This window comes from Pomacea canaliculata, linkage group LG4 (assembly GCF_003073045.1).
Source record: "Pomacea canaliculata isolate SZHN2017 linkage group LG4, ASM307304v1, whole genome shotgun sequence".
In the NCBI taxonomy this organism is placed as follows: Eukaryota; Metazoa; Mollusca; class Gastropoda; order Architaenioglossa; family Ampullariidae; genus Pomacea; species Pomacea canaliculata.
In genome coordinates this window covers 21,773,312-21,793,062 of record NC_037593.1, presented here as the reverse complement: position 1 = coordinate 21,793,062, position 19,751 = coordinate 21,773,312, and the positions used below count along the sequence as shown (strand labels likewise).

General features: G+C 43.1%; 2 protein-coding genes across 4 annotated transcripts in view; both read left to right on the top strand.

The window, feature by feature from the left end:
- LOC112562048 (COP1-interactive protein 1-like) overlaps positions 1-8,559 on the top strand; it is a 39,361-nt gene extending 30,802 nt beyond the window's left edge. For 2 of the 3 annotated variants that reach the window (XM_025235025.1, XM_025235026.1), the window contains exons 9-19: positions 2,190-2,425; positions 3,487-3,636; positions 3,861-4,031; positions 4,389-4,514; positions 5,124-5,282; positions 5,840-5,986; positions 6,259-6,393; positions 6,737-6,919; positions 7,045-7,206; positions 7,560-7,817; positions 8,420-8,559. In XM_025235025.1, coding sequence (XP_025090810.1) covers positions 2,190-2,425; positions 3,487-3,636; positions 3,861-4,031; positions 4,389-4,514; positions 5,124-5,282; positions 5,840-5,986; positions 6,259-6,393; positions 6,737-6,919; positions 7,045-7,206; positions 7,560-7,817; positions 8,420-8,431 — 1,739 coding nt within the window. In that variant the 3' untranslated portion in view covers positions 8,432-8,559. The remainder of the gene's footprint in view (positions 1-2,189; positions 2,426-3,486; positions 3,637-3,860; positions 4,032-4,388; positions 4,515-5,123; positions 5,283-5,839; positions 5,987-6,258; positions 6,394-6,736; positions 6,920-7,044; positions 7,207-7,559; positions 7,818-8,419) is intronic. The other variant, XM_025235027.1, reaches the window with a different exon arrangement.
- LOC112562049 (trichoplein keratin filament-binding protein-like) lies at positions 8,487-18,850 on the top strand. The gene is made up of 12 exons (XM_025235028.1): positions 8,487-8,625; positions 8,910-9,018; positions 9,274-9,436; positions 10,049-10,216; positions 10,567-10,821; positions 10,967-11,125; positions 11,704-11,817; positions 12,120-12,143; positions 12,506-12,579; positions 13,057-14,346; positions 15,417-15,660; positions 16,009-18,850. Exons 2-10 carry the CDS (start codon positions 8,969-8,971, stop codon positions 13,481-13,483), a joined length of 1,434 nt encoding a protein of 477 aa, XP_025090813.1. The 5' UTR covers positions 8,487-8,625; positions 8,910-8,968; the 3' UTR covers positions 13,484-14,346; positions 15,417-15,660; positions 16,009-18,850.
- The last annotated feature ends 901 nt before the right edge of the window (positions 18,851-19,751 follow it).

Genomic DNA, 19,751 nt, shown 5'->3' with positions numbered 1-19,751 from the left:
AGTTGTATAGTGAGTGGCTCAGCACCAAGGTCAGAAGTGTAGAACCTGTATCAATGTTGCATCTCAGAAGTTTGGAGTTGAGCCAGAAAACACTTCATAACCCCGTGAGCTGCTTTTTGCAACTGATCTGGTACTGACGCCAATGTGAAGAACCGATGTTCTCGCCTATAACATGTATACTTGTCGCTTAAATATTTTTACATTCACTTCCAGGAAGAAGCGCTTTCTCCTCTCTTCTTCTTCTCCACTGTAAGATCTCGTGCACCATCTTACAGCGGACAAATAAAATTTTGTCTGGCACTAAAGGTGCCCACTTCACAAGCTGTAAGCTGGTATATTTGGTTGTTATGGAGGTTTTGTTACGTGGACAGACTTGATCACCTTGCCCTGCAGTCATTACTTCCCGTGTTTCGCCCATCAGGCTGAACTCTTATTCAGGGTACGACTACCCTGCGTTGCGCGGTTGATTGCTCTCATACTCGACCACTTGCGATTTTATTGTTAGTTTCAAATCCCGAGTTCAGCATTTGGAATTGGCTGACATGGTGTCAATAAAGTAGTGAAATACTTGTTGGGAAAATGGGATCTTGTCATCAAGTACTGCTGTGGGTTCACCAGAGTTGAGATTTACGCTGATGTGCGATTGACAGCTTCTTTTCCATTCATTGCGATCGTTTATTCGTCTCTCTCAGCCTGGTATAAATCAAGTTTATTCAGTTTAGTACTGGGCTCAGTGTAGCCAAATAAACTCTTCTTCAATATACAGGTGCAATCAAATGATGCTAGTTCGTTGTCTCTTTCTCTCTTTACATCTCAGGGTTTTTTTTTCTTTCTCTCTCTATCTCTCAGTGTAATCTATGATGCGGACGTCAGTGACTTGAAAAAAAATTGTGATATGTCAAAATGTTTGCCAAAGTTTTGCTGATTAAAAAAAAATGTCAGTTGGAGCCACAAGTAGCAGCTTGTAAAGGTAATATAAACATGAACATTAAAAATGCTCCTGAACTCATGAACCAAACACATTCTACGACATGTTTGTAGACGAAAGGATTATTCCGTGAAATGTTTTCTGGATTAAACAAACAAACAAACAAACAAACAAACAAACAAACAAACAAACAAACAAACAAACAAACAAACAAATAAAGAAGACACAACAACCAAAAAACCGAACATTGCTTTATTCATATCATGTTGACTGTTTTAACAGAGCAACAATAATATCCTGCATGCCAACTTCATGTTTAATCAATCAATCAATCAATCAATCAATCAATCAATCAATCAATCAATCAATTTATGTAACCATTCCTTTTTGCAAGACCATCCAGCCTATTTCAACATTGGATGGCTATACACAAGCATCTCTTTTGTATTAATGGTCTACAGCGTAGTACAACATAGGGGCATGCTCGCTTACATTTTCATTTTTGAGTTTTAAGGACAATTTTCGTGATGCTCCAGTTGTTGCTATTTATAGATCAACTGCTTGTCTATGGAAAGATACCAGCTCACCCTTGTCCCCGCGGGTACCTCTATGCTGTTTAGGAACTGTAAAGAGATGGGGGAAAGATCACCGTTGTGTTATAAACTGGTGCAATGATAAATTTTTAAAAGGCAGGAGAACAGTTAGTGTTCTCTGCTTCCCAATAATGACTAAAAAACTCCAACGACAAAAATTGTGATTGCAAGCGATACGAAGAGGAATCTTCGTGCTGAAAGCAAACTCAGTGATATGCAATATTTCGTGTCAGGATTTCAGATAAATTACCCTTGTTCAATCAGCTAAATCTCAATATTACATCGCGGGTATGAAAGTCAGTGAAAATGTACAACCACCACCGCGATGAGAGCTTTAGAGCGTAAGCTCGAACATCTTTCACAGGCTTGGAGAAAAGTAGTGTGAAAGATGAGGACTGCAGCAGCCGGCATTGATTCCAAAATAGCAAGTGGCCAAGAGAACTATTCTAATACACTCTTCTGTCTAAATGCCTTTCTTCCTCTTATGCATTGAGCTTCTCTCCTAACCCCGACCTCCATATTTTATCACATCATTCTCCTACCTGTCTAAGTATTTTTTTCTCAATCTGACTTTTAGAGAACTGCTTGTATGAAAGGAGCTTAAGCATAACTTGGTTAGCAATCAACGCAGAACAAAGTCACTGGGTTAGTTGAATGTTATCTTGCAGACGATCTCCTCCTCCTCGTCAGGCGACAGGAGGAGACAGAAGCAGCCTTGACACGTGAACTGACGTCACTGCGCACTGAACTCCAGAACGCGAAGGACCACGCGCGGAGAACGGAACTGGAGCTGCTGCAAGACTTGGACATGCTGCACGACAAGAACTCAGTCCTGTCCAACCTGCTGGACATCGTGCAAGAGAGAGCCACCGCTGCGGAGGAGGAGCTGGAGAAACTGATGCAGGTGAGCGGCAGTGAAGCAGTGTGTCGTCAGATGGCAGTTGATTGACCGGAGGCCATCTTTAATATGAAATGCCAAGCTCTGCAGCTAAGGGCTGACATAAGTCCTCCAGTTAATTCAAAGAAATTATTTAGGGCACCCCTTTTTCACATTAGTAGTAAATTTCTGTTTTCTCTCATTTGACATCATCATCATTTGGTCTCGTCCGCGGATCTTCGTTGACTTTTGATGTCTCCTTTAGATATTTTTTTTGTTTTCGCATTATATATATGTTCTGGATTGTTCTTTTACGTTGTGCCAAGTCGTCGGCTAACGGTCTTTGTAGCCTTTTCTCCGTGTCGCCATGTTGCCTGCAGTTTTTCGCTTTACGGAATTTATTGTCTCCTCTTAACTGCAAATTTAACTTTTTTAACTTTGTGGACCACACATTCTTTCCATTTTCTGCTCTACTGACCATTAGCTTTCTTGCTACGTTTTGAGCAGAGTATGTTTCGGACCTATTCGTCTCAACGATGTGACTGAACGTCTGATGATAAGTGTGTTTCGTACCATCCTGAATCTTGCTCCATGAATATTTCTAGACTCCTGTGGTGCTTAGGTCCTCGGTGACATGATTGTGCTCTGCTCTCAACCGTGTTGCTCCGAGTTCTTTCAAAACAAAGCTTCCTACAAAGTTTTTACACTAACCATCATACACCTTGTCATGACTGGGAGATGTTGCTCCTGGTGATACTTCGTTGTTTTGTCTGTATATTTGTGTGTTCTAATTATTTAGAGTTTATGGTTGCATGTTTGTATGTTTTACTTTTACTGTACAACGCATTATACCTACCTGAAAGTAGAGCAGCACTATTAAAATCTATTCATTACTGTTATTGTTTGTACAGGTGTAAATCACATATTTACTAATACCTGGTCTCAAAAGAATACAAGAAAATAAATCAAAATGAATGTTACCGTCTAAAAATAACGAAAACAAATGAGGATCTTCACCAGACGTTACATATAGGAACATTAGAGGACATTCACCATGCCATTGACACATTGCTGTTTGTTGTTGGTAGGAAAATTCAGCCCCCAGCACAAGAAGTGCCAGCGCAGTGTCAGCCGTCTCTGCTCTTAGTGACGCGAGCTGCGGAAGTGACGAGGTGTTTCTGTCTCCCCCTAGCGGAACAGTCGGAGAAAAGGGTCAGATAATCCACAGAGACTGGGAGGTAGGATTCATTTTTGTACCAATTTTTGTTGTTGTTTACAGTTCGCAGTGAAACATTTTTGAGAACAAGTCTGATCTTCCTCCGCATTAGCACATACACGCATTGAGTTGTAGGTTGCGGCGTTAGACTTTAACACAACAATAAGAGATTGAAACAACAATAATTATTGATTGTAACATCTGCCTGAAAACTGTTTTATCTGCGTTTTGTCACGTGACTGGAAGGCTAAGCTAAAGAATCGCATCGAGTCTCTGGAGCGCCTTCTGGCTGAAGAGCGGCAGAAGGTTAGCATGGCGGAGAAGAAGGTGCGCATGGCCTACATTGAGACAATAGCGCCCTCTGTGTCCGATGACATCAAGCTGAGGGTTCGCGAGAAAGAGCTTCTACAGGAAGAGGTTTGTTGCTTTCCTGCTCTGTTGGTGTGTCAGCTCCTGTTGCGTAGTACTTCAGTTCTTTTGCGAGACAATTTCAGATAAGCAATATTAAATACTTAATATACAAAATCATATGTGATATTTTAAATCTGATATTCATAAAACAGCTTAACGATATGAGAGAAAAATAATAGCAAGCCTGCTGAGGAAAAACATGCAATTCTTAAGAATTACTGTACGAATTATGACCATCGAATTTGCAACTTGCACAGTATCGGAAGACAAGCATACATCACCACCATGCAGCGATTTCTCTCAAACCGTGCTAACAGTCAGTTAATATGGCACTAACATCGTGGTCTCGTTCTGATTTGAAAGCTCCTGGAGAATCAGCGGCACCTGCACATTGCGGCGGACCAGATCAAAGGACTTCGAGAACGCCTTCACGCCATGGAGGAGGAACACCACCGGCTGAAGGTGGATTATGGCCGGCTGGCCAGTGAAGTTAGTCCATTGGCTCTTGGCTTTTAGCGTAGTCTTTCTTGCCCGCTTCCCCCCTGTATGTCTTTTGTTTCTCCTCTCTGTTTCCTTCCATTCATTTTTCACATCTTACCATCCGTAAGCTCTTCCTCGGAATGCAGAAAGCGATAAAAATGACTTTGTGCTGTAATCAAATTTTCGCTTGCATAGTGCACTTGGTCATCTCCCTTTTGTTGTTTTGACATCGTTCAGCTTGTCCTACTCTTGCCTAATATATTTTTATCTTTCAATCGTACCTTACCAGACGTATCCCACTCACCCTCATCCTGCTTTGATGACCTTGATCTTACAATGGACCTGGCTAGACTTGTTCAAATACATCTAACCAAACAGTTTGCGTTCACCGTTCAACAGTATATATGAGAAGACATAAAAAAAAAAATACCTTGGCAATAAAAACATGCCCAATCAACATATTTCATAAACTAAAGTATTTTCTGTATTCTGGACTTTTGAAGAGTATTCTTCATCCCTTAAACGTACGCTGAATGAAGTCCTTTAAAAATAAAGCATTAAATTCATTCCGCGTTTATGTGTATCTGAAATCTCGCAAATGATGATCTGTTGCACTAGCTGGACAAAAGAGATGACTTGGACTCAGACCAGACGGCGGAGGACTCGGATAAGACTCCTGAGAACAGTGTGGAGCCAGAGGACGCCCTTGTCGCTCTTCGTGCCGCTAGTCTGCTGGAGCAAGAGTCGCCCTCCCTGCTGGCGGCCAGTAATAAAGAGGTCAGCTGCACAATGCTTTCTTCCCAACTTTAGAAATTTGCCGATTGCTCATTCTCCTCTTCTATGCACAGTGTTTGGAATGCCATGCCCTGTACCTACGGACATCTTGTTCAGAAACACCTGTAATCCTCCTTCCCCATCACTCTGCTTTCTTTAATACTACTGGCGTTGCAAGCAGTTGCGAGTGAATGCTGCTTACATTAGTATTAGTATTTTTTCTTTGTTTTGGTTTTGGTCGCGTGTAAAGGCCACGTGCTCGCCTTCATCTTGGGAAATCATCCTCCTAATCATCGTCATCGTCATCGTCATCATCACGGAATAAAATTGAGCTGCGTTTCGTGGAAGAGAAGTTTTTTAACGAGTACAAAGCAGATTTTTTTTGTTAGTGAGATGGTCTGGAGAGGAGAATGAGAATAAAAAGGTTATCTAATTCCTATCCTCGTGTTTCTCCTTCCTTCATGTTCTGTCCATGTCTCCTGCTTGTCACGCGCTGAGAGCATGCTCCGTCGTGAGCGTGATAATGCCCGATATGAATGACACGTTTATTGTTATTTTAGAACAAGCAAATGGCGGGGTTGGCTGGAGGGAAGAAGCAGTGCGTTCGGGAAGATAGGGGGTCTCAAGACAGACGAAGTGAGGTTTTGGAACGGGAGCTGGCTTTCTACAAACTCAAGGCGGAGCAAATGGAGTACAAGGTTCAAGAGGTCAGCAAGTTTATGACAGCAAGCATGCTGATGCTTCATTTTAGGAGCACAGCTGCACCTGTAACTGTTAAAGTTTAGCTTCGAGTGGCTAAATGTACGTTGTTTTTGTTCCATTCTCAACGGCAGTCTTTGCGACGACCATGATAGTGATAAATAATGGTTGTGATAGTGCTGGGGTTGGTTATATCGAAAGCTGCTGATGCGTTTTCAGTTCTACATTTCTACAAGCTGTACTATAAAGTCACATTTTTGGTACCTGGCATATATTGTAGATCAGCGACATCTGGCGGTCGAAGAGCGCCGCCACAGAACGCGAGAAGAAGGTGCTGGAGGCAGACCTGTGTGATAAGACTCGCCAAGTGGCGGAGATGAGCCAGACGATTAGCCAGCTTCAACAGCAGATAAAGGTATATTTTTTATTCTTTTTCTTGTTTAATCTCTGACACAGTTTTCCTCCTGACAGTGCTTCGTTATCTCTTTCTCGTGGGTTTCTCATCTATATTTTAAATGTATCTGTTCTGTGAAAGAAGAATATCCTCAATTGTTTTCATAATCCTCGTCATCTTTGTTGCTAGAACGAGAAATTTTCAGTCTTTGAAATGTTTCTAGTTGACCATAATGCGTAAAGTTTTGGTTGTGTATCTGTATGTGTATCTGTATGTGAATGTATTCTGGGTAGACGCATATAGCACGAGTATGTGTCTAGAATGGCAATGGTAAATAGCACTGAACGCGCTTTTTTTGTGATAGCTGTTGGAAGCGGAAGTTGAGAAAGCAAGATCCTGCGCAGAGCTGTATGCGCAAGTGCAAAGGCACCACGAAGAAATGAAGAAGGAAGTTGAGGAGGTGAAGGCTCAAACCGCGGAACACCACACAGAAATGCGCCAACTCCGCGAGTCCGTTAGCACGAGAGACGAGAGGCTGAAAGAGAAGGTTGGTGATATGATTCAGAACTTGTCACTGACCCCTCTACCTACCACAGGCTGTGAACATTATTTACTCTACTATTTCATCTTCATTATTATCTTCATTATCAAATACTTCTTTTGGATTTTCAGGACGACATTATTCGCTACTTAAACACCTGTCTTGAGGAGCGACAGAAGGAAATCCAGCAACAGGACGCGCGCTTGGCAGAGACGTCGTCACGGCTGGCTGAACAAGCCTCGAGTCTGGCAGAGCTCCAGCAGGACATCACCCTCGTGCCGTCAGTCAAAGAGGTTCTTCAGTATTTCCTATCGCTTGTTACAGGGTGGGGTGGGGAAAGAGAAGAAGGGCCTTAAACCCATTTTTTTACGGGCATTATTTGCCACACCTAAAAACTTTTTTCTGCAGTTTTTGTCTATAAAAATTATAAAATTGTGTAAATTATTTATCGACCAAGAACCTGCAGGACAAATTGTAGAAACTTTTTTAAAAAAAAATTAAATTTATAGTAAGACACTTATTCTGATTAGTGCAACGAAAAAGATAAATTAGTTTAGTGCTGAACATAAATAAACACATCGCTTCATTTGTTCTTCGAGTGCACAAAGGCAATGATTCAATAGAAATACTGGTAATGTTCCTTCAGGGTGGCGGAGAAACAGACTTAGAAAAGGAAAACACTCAACTGCGGGAGACAACTCGTGCACTGCGCGCAGAGTTGGAGCAGGGGGAGGCGGCCCGACAAGAAGTGGACATGGCGCGGAGGTCCATGGCACAAATGAGCCTCAACTGGGAGAAGGAAAAGGCGGCACTCCATGTATCACTCAACATTGCCGACGAGAAACTTCGTCTTTACGAAAATCTTACAACTACTAGTGTCAACGAAACCATGGAGTGTCTCAAGGTAACATCTCACCTTCATTTATATGGGTATTACCTTTTGTTTGTAAGTTTTAATTGCAGCGTTTGTGTGCATCTAGTAGTCTACGATTGTTTGTAATACGAAGGTTAGATACATTTGGAAGTTTGCAACACCGGGCTGCTTCAGCTTCCTACCTGCTGGCAAAGGTTTACTTCACATCTATCATGGAGCTAAAGTTAGCAGCGATCATTTGATTACCTGATTGCTCGCTAGTCTAGACAACACCTGTCTGCTTCCTTTCTTGGCAATGAACAGTTGGGTGTTCAGTTAAAAGTGTGCGCTTTAAGTCTCTGCTCGTAATCAGATGCAGCAGTCCTGTTTTAATTTTTTTATGAACCTGTGACACATCCGGAGTATTGAATGAATCCTGAGTTGACTCTGAATGAGTCAGTTACATCGCACAATATTACAGAAATCTAGACCTCACAGTATTGCATGAGCCGACCACACTCCGTAGTATTGTATAAACCTGTTGCAGCTTGCACGAGTCTGTTACAGCTCTCAGTAGGAGTGTTTTGCATTCAATCGTTTATAAAAGCCTTTTTACAAAACTGTAGGAATAAAAAGTGATGTCTTGGTGGCAGGCGATAGCATGAAGTACTTTGAGGAGAAGGAGAACCTCAAGTCGCAGCTGGCCTTTCTACACACGGAGCTGACCACATCTCAGCGGCTAGCCAGGGAGACAATATCGCGCCTGCAGGGCGAGCTGAGTTCCAAGCTGAGACTGCTCAAAGAGGAAGTGGATACCAACAGTAGGCTTCAACCGGAAATTGAGAGACTTAAAATACAGGTGGGTTTGATGACGAAAGCTAACGCATTTCACTAATAAAGACGGTATCCACCAATCACAAAAGCCTCCTGCTTCTCGCTGTTTCAAGATAGTTGAAACATGTTTGTGCAGCACATAGAGGACGCTCCAGAGAGCTCATAGCTTTTAGTGTTCTGATGTTCTCACAGCCACAGTGTATGCAAATCAAGTTAAAAGTATTAACGGCTTTGTCAAGTTAGAGAACAGATTATATTAACATCTGCGTTGTGGTGTATTGTGATGGGATACGTGATGATGTGCTTCAGGAGCAGCGCGCGTACCGTCTGCAGCAAGAGGAGCGCGTGTTGCGCGCGAGCACCAGGCCATGAAGATGCGCTATGAGACCCGCTTGGAAAAACTTTCCGTGGAGTACAGGTGAGGACACATTGTCAACATAATACAGGCAAGGAAAAACTGCCGTAAACATGAGCACTATATATATAGACAGAAACATCCAGCATATGAGTATATATATAGTCGTCCATGCTGAAACTTGTGATAACAGAACAGAAATGTTTTCCTGATTATGAGATAGTAACTTTGTATTTGAAAACCAGTAGTTTTCTTGGCTATCACCTAGTAGATATCGGGCGCACAGTTGATGGGTTTGTTTGTTTGTTTGTTTAACAGCAAAATGCTGGGGATGATGGAAGAGCTTCAGAAGGAGAGGCAGCTGGACAAAGACATGGTTGCCGGCGTGCAGAAGGCCATGACACTGATCCGCGAGACTCATGTGCAGGACCAGACTCGGTGGGACGAAGACAAGGCTCGTATGGAGCGACAGCTGGTGGAGGTAGTCAATGCACGTGCACTGCGGGATGGTGTGTGGCTCTAGCATCAGACAGTCTGAGTGGCAGACCTGAACTGCTAGGTTACTTGATAAAGAGTAGACCGACACGTAAAGCAATCTTTAAAATATGACAAATTTATAAAGTTTTAAGACTATTCCCATTGTCAATTTTCTGTCATGTAAACATTGGCCAATGGTCACGGGGGCAATTAGTTGTCGATAGCTGACCCTTTCATAGAAATGACATATGGAAGGCAAGGCTATCGTAATTACACATTTAGCTTTTTCTCTATTTTCATGCAGATCTCTCTCTCTCTCCAGTTTTTTCGGGCTCATGGATCACGAATTTCGTCTTCTTACTCCTATTTTCACTTGTACTTCACCAATTGAAACCCTAAAATATTTAAAACCTCCACTTCCTAACATCTTGAGTTGGTTACACGCCTTGGAGAACAAATACACATGTACTGTCAATGGTATGGCTGTCCAATACAGGCAAGGAATAGGACAGTGAGTTGGAAAGAGTAGGAAAGACCTGCCGATTATTAGAGCGAGATTACTATGCTCCCCTTCAAAGTAGTTCCAGCACTGATTTGGCTAATATCACGTGACTAGATGGCAGAAACGCGGCTGCTAGTGGAGAAGCTGAGGAAGATGACCAGCGAGCTGAAGGAACAGGTGTGCATCCAGGAACATGCGCGCGTGGACCTGGTGAACAAGTTCTCTACCGACAGAGCCGCTTGGCAAATGGAACGGGCCAATCTTCAGAGCAAGATCAACCAGGCACGCCTTTAACAATAACAAACAACACTCCACTTCTTTGAAGCATGCACATTGCTTTAGGTTACATTTGATTTGTGGATGTACTGGCTGCTTTAATTTTCACGTTTTCTTATAAATTTTGTGCATCGTATTCAACTTTTTAAAAGTTCTAGTGGGGTACAACACTTTTACCTAACGATCGGGTGAAGTTCACAGCAAGATGCTATTTTTTCGTATCTGAGTGAATTTCCCTTTCCATTACGGGAACAGATACCCCACTAGTCCTTTAAATTAGCACAAAATGACAGAGTTGTTTTCAAACGGTCAGTTAACCATCGTGCTAATGAAGCTCGTGATATGTTTGGTGGCAGCTCGAGGAGCAGCTCGCGCGAGGTCGTAAAGACGGCGGAACAGTCATCCCCCTCGAGGCCGCGTGGGCCAAGGAGAGGGCTAACCAGCAGCGACTTTTAGCTCAAGCACATGACCTGGCCCTCGACCTCCAAAAACAGCTGCAGTCACGTGACCAGGAAGCAGCCAAAAGTCGGCGACTACTAGCAGAACAGCTGGAGACTGAGAAACAGGCTTGGGACAAGGAGCGGAGAGAGAAAGACAAATTGTTGTCAGAGGTGAGTTAAGCAGTTCATGAATTCATTTTATAATGTTTCTGTTAACCGCTTGTAAGATGACACGCATTTACTCGGTTTCGGAGAGGCGCTCGGAGGCCCCTTTAAGCATTTCTGTAACAACTTGTTTCCATGTCGTCTGCTGCAGCTGGAGGCTCGGGTGAAGCAGCACGGCGCAGTGCAGCGCCAGGTGCTAGAGATGCAAGAGCGTGCAGAGCGCGAGGCTCACCAGGCGCGGTGTGATCGTGCGCAGCTCCGTCAGCAGCTGTCACGTGACGTCAAGGCTGTTGATGACGTTATGGCTGGGGTAACATACAGAAATAGTTTATGTACTTACAACTCTAGACTTAATATGTAATCACCGAACACACTTGCCAAAATGCCAGGTTTCTCGTGTCTTGTCACCGCAGGACAAACATCGGTTACTGTAAATGATGTTGAGCTTTGTTGACAGCCCTTAAATGTATTCTGCGAGCGCCCGTTGTGTGCATTCTACTTTACTCAGAACTCATTGTGTGGCGTTGTGAGTAGATTACATTCTCTGCTGTTGGCCTCTCTTCTCATTATTCATGTGTGCAAATCAACTGTCTGCAGCTTATCTCAGCAAGCACAGAAACCGTAGAATATACTGTCAGCTTTTGCCTGTCTCCTGCCTTTTACTGTTTATCCTCGAGGATAATTTCCTGCTCTCGGCATGTATTTTCTGATACTGTTTCATCTCTATGATGTTAGTATGTGTCAGGTTTGTAAAAGAACAACGGTATGTTTGTTTCACCATCAAGCTTACTTTGTTTATGTTTATGTTCAAAGCTCTTTATAAATGACTGTAAAAGTTACATCACTCCCGGGTTAGCAGGATGTAACCTCACCACGACTCTGTCGCAGTTCGCTCGCCTTCGTGAGCTTGGTGGTCTACTGATGTCACAAGGCACTGAAGAGCAGTCAACCTCTTCAGACGAGAAAGCAAGCAGCAGCAGGGCGACTCGTGACTTTGACCAGGTAAGCACGTGGGACATTAACAAGTCATGGGGCATCTATGCCCACGATATTATCAAAGGTTTCCAAGTAGATTGTTGGGAAGTCAGAGCAATAAGTTTTCAGTCAGCTGCTCTCCCTTTCTTCATAAGATGAATATACTTTCCATTGCTTTGATTTTCGAGTCTGCAAAGTGCATGTTAACTTATTTAGTCACTCTCGGTTTCCTTCTATTTATCTGTCTGACACTGTGTGTATATATATAAGTAGCGTTGAAGGTTGAAGTTGAGTTTATCGCAAGTGGTTCTTGTGTTCTTGTGTTTCAGGATATGCTGAAGTATGTCAAAGAGGCAAGTCTATCCTGGATATCACGGCAATATTTTAGCTCCCCCAACCTTAGTTTTCTGTGTACTTGCTTGTCTGTTTGTCTCATTTACTTATCTTCTCGCTTCCGTTGCTGTTTTCTGGACTAAATGTTCATGTCTTTCTAGACCACCCAAACTACTCTCGCCGCCTCTCTCTTTGGCCGTCAGTACTCTTGAATGATGTTATGCCACTTGATAGAAGTGCGTGCGTACGTGCGTGCAGGGGAGTGTGTATGTGTATGCCTGCGTGTAAGTAAATTGGAAATGTATGTCCAGGACTTGAGAAGGATGTAACTAGGTAAAAACCAACAGTTATCACCTTCAACTAATGCTGCTTTTTATTGCAGACCTTCATTCAGATCTGTGCTGCCGCAGACCAGCTCGCTAAGCATGGAAACCAAGAGAACGGAGTAGTTGGAAGGTGGGTGTAGAGTCAGCAAAGTCTTACATCTTTTCAAATGTCTTCAGCAGCAGACAACCCGTGACAATAGTGAACACAGATAAACCTTTTCATCACAGCAAAAGTCGTCAAATGCTTGAGAGATGTTGGTAAAGTTATTTGTGAATTTACAGAAAACCAACGGGTTTGGGGCAAACGCTCAGGATATTTTAACTTGGGCCAACATGTTGAGCTAAGTCCAAACTTGTTTGCCAATAAATTGACCAGTTTGTCGCTTCAGGTTTTCCGATTAATAATAGACTTTAAGAAGCTGTTTTCAGAGTCAGAGTATAGGTGTGAGTGCCCTATCCCATGTCTTAGAGATCACCAAGTCGACCTTAAATAAGTAAACTAGCGTTGGCATCTCTTTTGGTTAACGTTGGAGAAAATGCTTTCCTTTATTCTGACTTTTCTACTAGTTTATTTGAATTTCAATCTTTTTAATAATTCTTGTCCAAGGAACCTGACGAATTCAGAGCTCGAACTTCTGCGAGACGTCACAGTCATCTGTCACGAGGGCGATGACGCATCTTCTGTACAAGATGTCACAACTTCTATGGCGAAGAGCCGAGAGTCGAGCCAGCCACAACACGCTGCCTCGCCAAGTGAGATCGCCGGGGACATTTCACTGCCTGCGACTATTTCGCCCTTGACTACGTCATCACAACGTGTTCAGTCTTCTTCCTACGCTTGTGGCCAAGCAGCTCTCAAGCGTTGCGCTCAACAACACCGGAAGTGGGCCACCAGCGTTCGTCCGATGTTTCGCCGTCCAGACATCTCCGAAAGTTACAGACCTGTCTCCGGCTTCTCTTTCCTCTTCATCTCGAAAAGCGTCTTCAGAACTCCTGAACTCTTTGGAAGGAAAGGAGCGGGGCGTTTCGACTAATCGGGTTTTGCCGACGCCAGAAAAAAGCTTCTCTACAGTTGGAAGTGTCACGACCACTAGCCGCAAGGATGGATCACATGCTTCAGCACAGACCTTTCCTAGGGCTACACGCCCGCATACTCTGACCAAAAGCCTGTCTGTAGACTCTCCTCAACTCTGGTCAAGTACAACTGCCGTAACGTCACACAAGAAAAGTCTTTCCGCTAGCACCACGCCTACGCACCCATATCCAACCATTCAGCTTCCTACAAGCGACGACGAATCTTCGTGTGCCGGTGTCGCCAAAAACATTCACGGTAGTGGCGGCTGGTCACCCAGATCTGCTCGTAAGCGATTCTTTGAAGAACAACCCCATGGCCAGATGGGTTATCTCTCTTGGCCAGAGCGAGGGCGCGTGGGTAGCGGTCATAGGGAGGGAGGTAATACCACAGTTGACCCGAGTGAGGTCAGACGGGTGGCAGAGGAGGAGCACGAGAGTCTGCTGTCCCGCATGATAGACTTGTCGCAGCGCCGTCCTTCATGCGCACGTCGACATCGTGGGACGAGAAGATTCACCATCAGGTGGTGGCCACGCCCACCGACACCAGTCACTTGAAGTCCCAGCTGCCAGCAACGGACTTACCACTGCCTCAGTCACCCAAAGTTTTGGCAGATGTGGGAGTTCCCTTCCATGCAGGACAAGAAATTAGTGTTAAGGACAGAAGGAGACGTTTTAATAAATCCAACAGCCTCGACTCTACTGTTGGCACGTGCATTGCGCGTGCAGGAATGCAAGCCTTGGGACCTCCTGCTGTCCCTGCAGCCTTTTCTCCTTCAGACATGTTGACGTCTGTAAAAGCTAAACTGACACCTGTAATACGCAGGTAAGATTCCCTTCCACTACACCCTTCCCTTTGTAACTTAGTTCTCGGTGTTACAGCCAGCAGCCCTCTGTTGACACCGACTCATGTTTGTGTTCTAACATCTGCACGCAGTGTAGTATGACTGACACCACGAGAGACTTACAGAGCCTAAATGTTGGTGCAGAAGCCAAAACTGCATCAGGCTGGTTAAATGGAAGGCGTGTCTGTTCCTGGACTAGAGGAAATCATTATCTTCCTATGGCTTCGTATCTTCTTATGTAAAATAGCATTTGCTTCCAACCACAGACACCTGTCTAACAAACTTGTATATTATATCTACCCCAAGCAAAGACTCCCACTTATGTTATCTTTCTAAAATTCCATGTATTTATTTTTTTATGTGTACTTGTTTCATTTTTATAATAATTTACATATTATAATAACTTATTAGATTAATAAACTGATTGTTAATAATGCCAGCCCATAGGGAGAATTATGTGGTTGGGATACAGAGATTACTCATTTTGCTTCTCACACTATGGACAACACATGGACTACATTATGACAACACAGTGCAGCAAAACGTTTGCAAGAAATCTTTGAAAAGATGTTTAGACTGATATGGGAGAAGGAAATGTGTGAAGTCCGTACATATGGGCGTAGACAGTTGCTTTTGATTGATATTAGGGGATGAAGTCCGTTCACATGGACACAAACAAGCATAAGACAGCACACAAAACTTTCTTTCATTGCTCAGCTTTGACATGAGAGACATGAATGACTCACGGTAATGCATTTGGCACAAGGACAATAGCGATATAACATCAGTGCACTGGGAAAAGGGTTAGCGAACGCAACCACCGACACCACTTCTCTCTGCCATTTAAACTGATAAGGTAGCATTCGCAGTCTCCTATTACAAATCTACAAATAATAAAAAACATTTTCCGGTTTCGTTCCTTCATTTTTCAAGCACAAACGCACGGATTTACATAGACTTTATGAAAATGTAAGGGTTAGACAGCAGGAAGGAGCAGTTCCTGCAGTTTTGTTTGTTTGACATGTTTACCTTTGTTCATATACTCTTTTAGCAAAACCGGGAAAGAAAGCGACCCCCTTCAAGCACGCCCTCCCTCCCCTCTCTTCATCCAGACCTCTGTACCTGACATTCCCCTTCGACCTTCCACTGTAGTCGCTTCTTCAACGAACTCCTCAAATCTACCAGCGACAGCAACAGCCGACACGTCTTCTCAAAGAAGTCCTGGATCAGAAAATCCTACCCTTCATGAGGGACAGCTTAATTTCCAATCAAATAGAAGTTTCTCTCCGACAGAGGTGAGACTGATAATGCTTTCTTTTAGCATCATCGAAGATTTGATAATCGGTATGTGAGAGTATGGTGAACACCACGGAATGCGATCCAACTTGTTAGGGTTAACCTGTGATTTGTCGAATGAACAGTTTTAACGTAGAAAGGAAAAAGGAAGCTGGGGGTCTCGAGAAGGTCTTCTTGTACACATGATTTCGTATCATTTTGTGCTATGATGTTTTGCTAGCGATCAGTTCTTGCTGGCGTTAACGAACGTTAGTAGTCAAAGAACAGCACAGACCTTCACAAGGTGTACTGGAGGGTAAAATAAAGAAAAGAAAGTATTATAGTGGACTTCTTTTTACTATCGGCAGATTGCTCGAGGAAGAGACAGCAGACGTCCAGACGAGAGACACGAGTCACGTGACATAAGATGGCGCTCCCAGTCGGCAGACCGCGCCACACGTCCTCCTCTGGTGCACAGCGATGTCCTCGTACCTGCTCAGGTCTGGCAGTTCAGCGAAACTGCTGTTTGACAGAGCATCGACTCAGACAACATGGCTCGGGACTGTCCTTGCCTGTCACGTGTGCAGGACAAGTTTGAAAAACCCGCAGATTGTGAAACAGTTTGTGGTGTCACGACTGAAAATCGTTAGAGAGGAAACGATTTCATCCATTTTCTGACCTACCCTCTGGCTAGAGAGACCAGGCTAATGTCCTGCTGTAACGAATGGCTCGAAATGTTGGTGCGGACACATTGCTATCAGCCCGGAGTACAGAGGACCTACGAACACATTAGTGGATCTGAACCTGTGGCTGGCAATGCTCCACATCACTGCCATGGCATTTGAACTCGTCAGTTGTCAGTTTGATTTTGCCGTGTTTCTCAAACCCCTTGCATGGGTGTCTTTCCATTCCTACTATCAACCCCCACCTCATTCATGTATTCTTGTCCGGAAGAACTTAAGTAGACTTGGATACAAGGGTTATATACTCACACTTCTGTGTGCATTACACAACAGTCTGTTCTCTTTGGACTCATGTTTGTTTCAGACTTCTATTTTTTTGTTTTAGTTTCCTTTAAATTTTTTAAAACATTTTTGATATGATTATTTATTATAGAACAGTCTATCCGTTACGCAACTCTCCATTCGTTCTAGACATTTCAGACTTCTATTTCTTACACACCTTTCTTGTTATTATTGCTCGCTAATTTGTCAGCAGATGTCTACTCGTTAAAGTTCTCTCAGGCTAACAAACATCTTTTATGTTTAAAAATATTTTTGTTTAAGAGAATTATTTTTGTTAGACTTTGTAATTTCTGTCAGACGTGTTAATCAAAAACAAAAAACTTTTGTGCAAAATTCACTTGGGCCTATAAAGGAAGTTCCGATAAGAAGACATTTACAAAAATTTAGAGACTATCGTTCCCTCAAAAAACCTACAAATATATATATATATCACAGAAGACAAGAATATAAAATGACGATTGGATGATGCCTTTTTGCTCCAGTTTGCTCACCTGTATTTCTTTCTAAACGTTTGGTGCACGCACTTAAGTGACCGTCATGACCTTAGTATATGTACCTTGCTATTCAGAATTAGGGCTAACAGTGAAGAGATAATTTAAAGTGTGATTACCAAGCTATGCTCAAGAAACCGTTTCGTCGATGCACAGAATCCCGTTCAGCGCACGTTGTCTTGTAACAGCGGATAGTATTTGTGAGTGGTTGTTGACGCTGAGCCTTAAGGAATGTTTCAGGCAACAATAAATGTCAAATCTTCCCAATATCCCATATATTTTCTGTGCTATCCAGACTTGGTCATTAACACTGCTATCTAGTTACTGTTGCATATTCAGGGCAGGCATCACTTCCTGTCCACTTCAGTGCTGACGGCGCATTGAGTACCGCATGGTGTGTACACAAGTAGAAGGCTTTACTGTAGAAATCATTTTCATTCGTGTACACGATGAAGCTTCAGAATCAATGAAGATGTTTGGACAGTTTCCATGAGATTTTTCAGTATTTTAACACGATGACGAGATAGTTTCTGCAGACTGGTCGAGTCCTTGTCACCAAGAAAGTAAGGACCTTGGGTTAAGTTCACATCTCGCCTCGGAACCACACACTTCCTCTAGATCGGGGGCTGCAGGGGAGAAATAGGCATTTTTTCCATTTAGCTCTAGTCTGTATAGCACAACTAGATCAGTATTTATTAACACATAATCTGACATAGAAACAAGTGCAAACATTGGTGGCAAATGCACTTAGTCCTGTTACTATCCTTGCGTTAGCTACTTGCTCCTACATTGTAGTACAGACATCTTGAACATACTTCTAAATCTTCTCGACAACATTAAAACACTAAGGACACACTATAAAAAAAATTGTGTTCTTCTGATTTTATTCATTTGTATTTCACACCAAAGACAAATTATTACTATAGTCTCGGCAAGTACCAAAAGCTATAGATGATGGAGGTGTCAGAGTAAACACCGACACCACGACATACACCAGTTGGCCAGTTTCCCGTGGTGCGTTTCGACTGCACATTTAAAAACAGCGTGTCGCTCCCACATATAGTAACACGTTGACGAGAGGCAGTATGCAATTTATGTCATTCGTACAAAAGGTATAAATATGGATATTATTATTACAGACGGGTGAGCGTGAGAGAGAGAGAGGAGAGAGTCCAGAGAAACAGAGACAGGGAAGGAGATAGAATTAGCTTCGCGCGGGCACCATGAGCATTAAGTGAACATTTACTCTTAGTGTTTGTCAAGGCCCTTGATGTGATTCACAAGGCAAGGAAGGTGTGTATTACTGCGGCACAGTTGCTTTTAATTTATTAAATGAATAAGTTGTTAATTGAATAGATTATCGCCCAAGGTACCATGGAAATAATTCTGCTACCTCTGAGTGGTTCGTGTAAAGGGATGCTCACCTTAAAGTTGAAAAGACAGCTTTCTTTCTGTTCATCTCTAAGGTGGGTATCACATAATTTCTCCCCTCTTAACCTTTGACCTCAGCACTTGCCCGTGTCTTCCCGATCCCCCCGTTAGTCCCACTGTTTTTCAGCCAACATGGCGCAGCGAGTTATATGCAGCGCCGCATTTGAGTGTCATGCCACAACTCCTATATCAATTCCACTAGACAAATTTGTCAAACGTGTGCATTTCTTGCATTATCAAGCAATAAACGTGTTTGAAGAATATTTTGCAGTTTTGGCTTGTCTTTTGGACAACTTCCAATGGCTGGAGTACTTTGTGTTTCTTTATATTTCTGCTTCACTTTCTCTCTCATTCCACTTCCTTCTCTCCATCTCTTTACCACGCCTCCTCTATCTTCTTCCATGAGTGTCACTTGGGGTCATCTCCGGGGCTGAACGTGACTGTCATCCGATTACCACAAGGGATTTAACTAATCGATCGGTAGGTGGTACACACACACACAGAGCTCAGAAAACATCTTGGTGTATGAAGAATCAAATCAAACTTTATTGTCTGTCCGAGGAAGTCCAAGACAGAAATTTTTCTTTTGCTCACAAACCAAACCACATATACAAACATAAGTATATACATAATTATACGCTACATAATGGGCAGCCACACATATCCATACGAGACATTCAACACACACGCACACTTACACCTTCTCACACATGCATGTAAACTTTCTAAGGAGGATGCCAGGTAATATGGTATCTCTACAAGTCCTTGTGCTTTTATTTTAGGATGGTGATGACGTTTTTCGCGTACGAGGCACTGTGTAGTGCCTGCCCGAGGGCAACATCTGAAATTTGGGATGGAGTGATGTTACATGCTATCTTTCTGACTGCATGAAGGTACAAATCAGAAAGTGGCAGCTGTGATGTACCAGAAATTTTATTTGTCTAGTGGATGACTCTGGCCAGCCCTGCCTTGTCTTTGACCAGGCGGCGATGTTAAATGAGAGGATGCTCATGTAAACAGTCTAAGGTGCCCCCCAGAGCTGTCGTTGAAGCTGCGGAGTTCTCTCAAATGGCATAATAAATAGCACATTTGCATAGCACCTTTTTCCAGCATTAGTCAGACTAAAGGCGCTTTATATATAAGCATGCAAGCACATTCTATGAA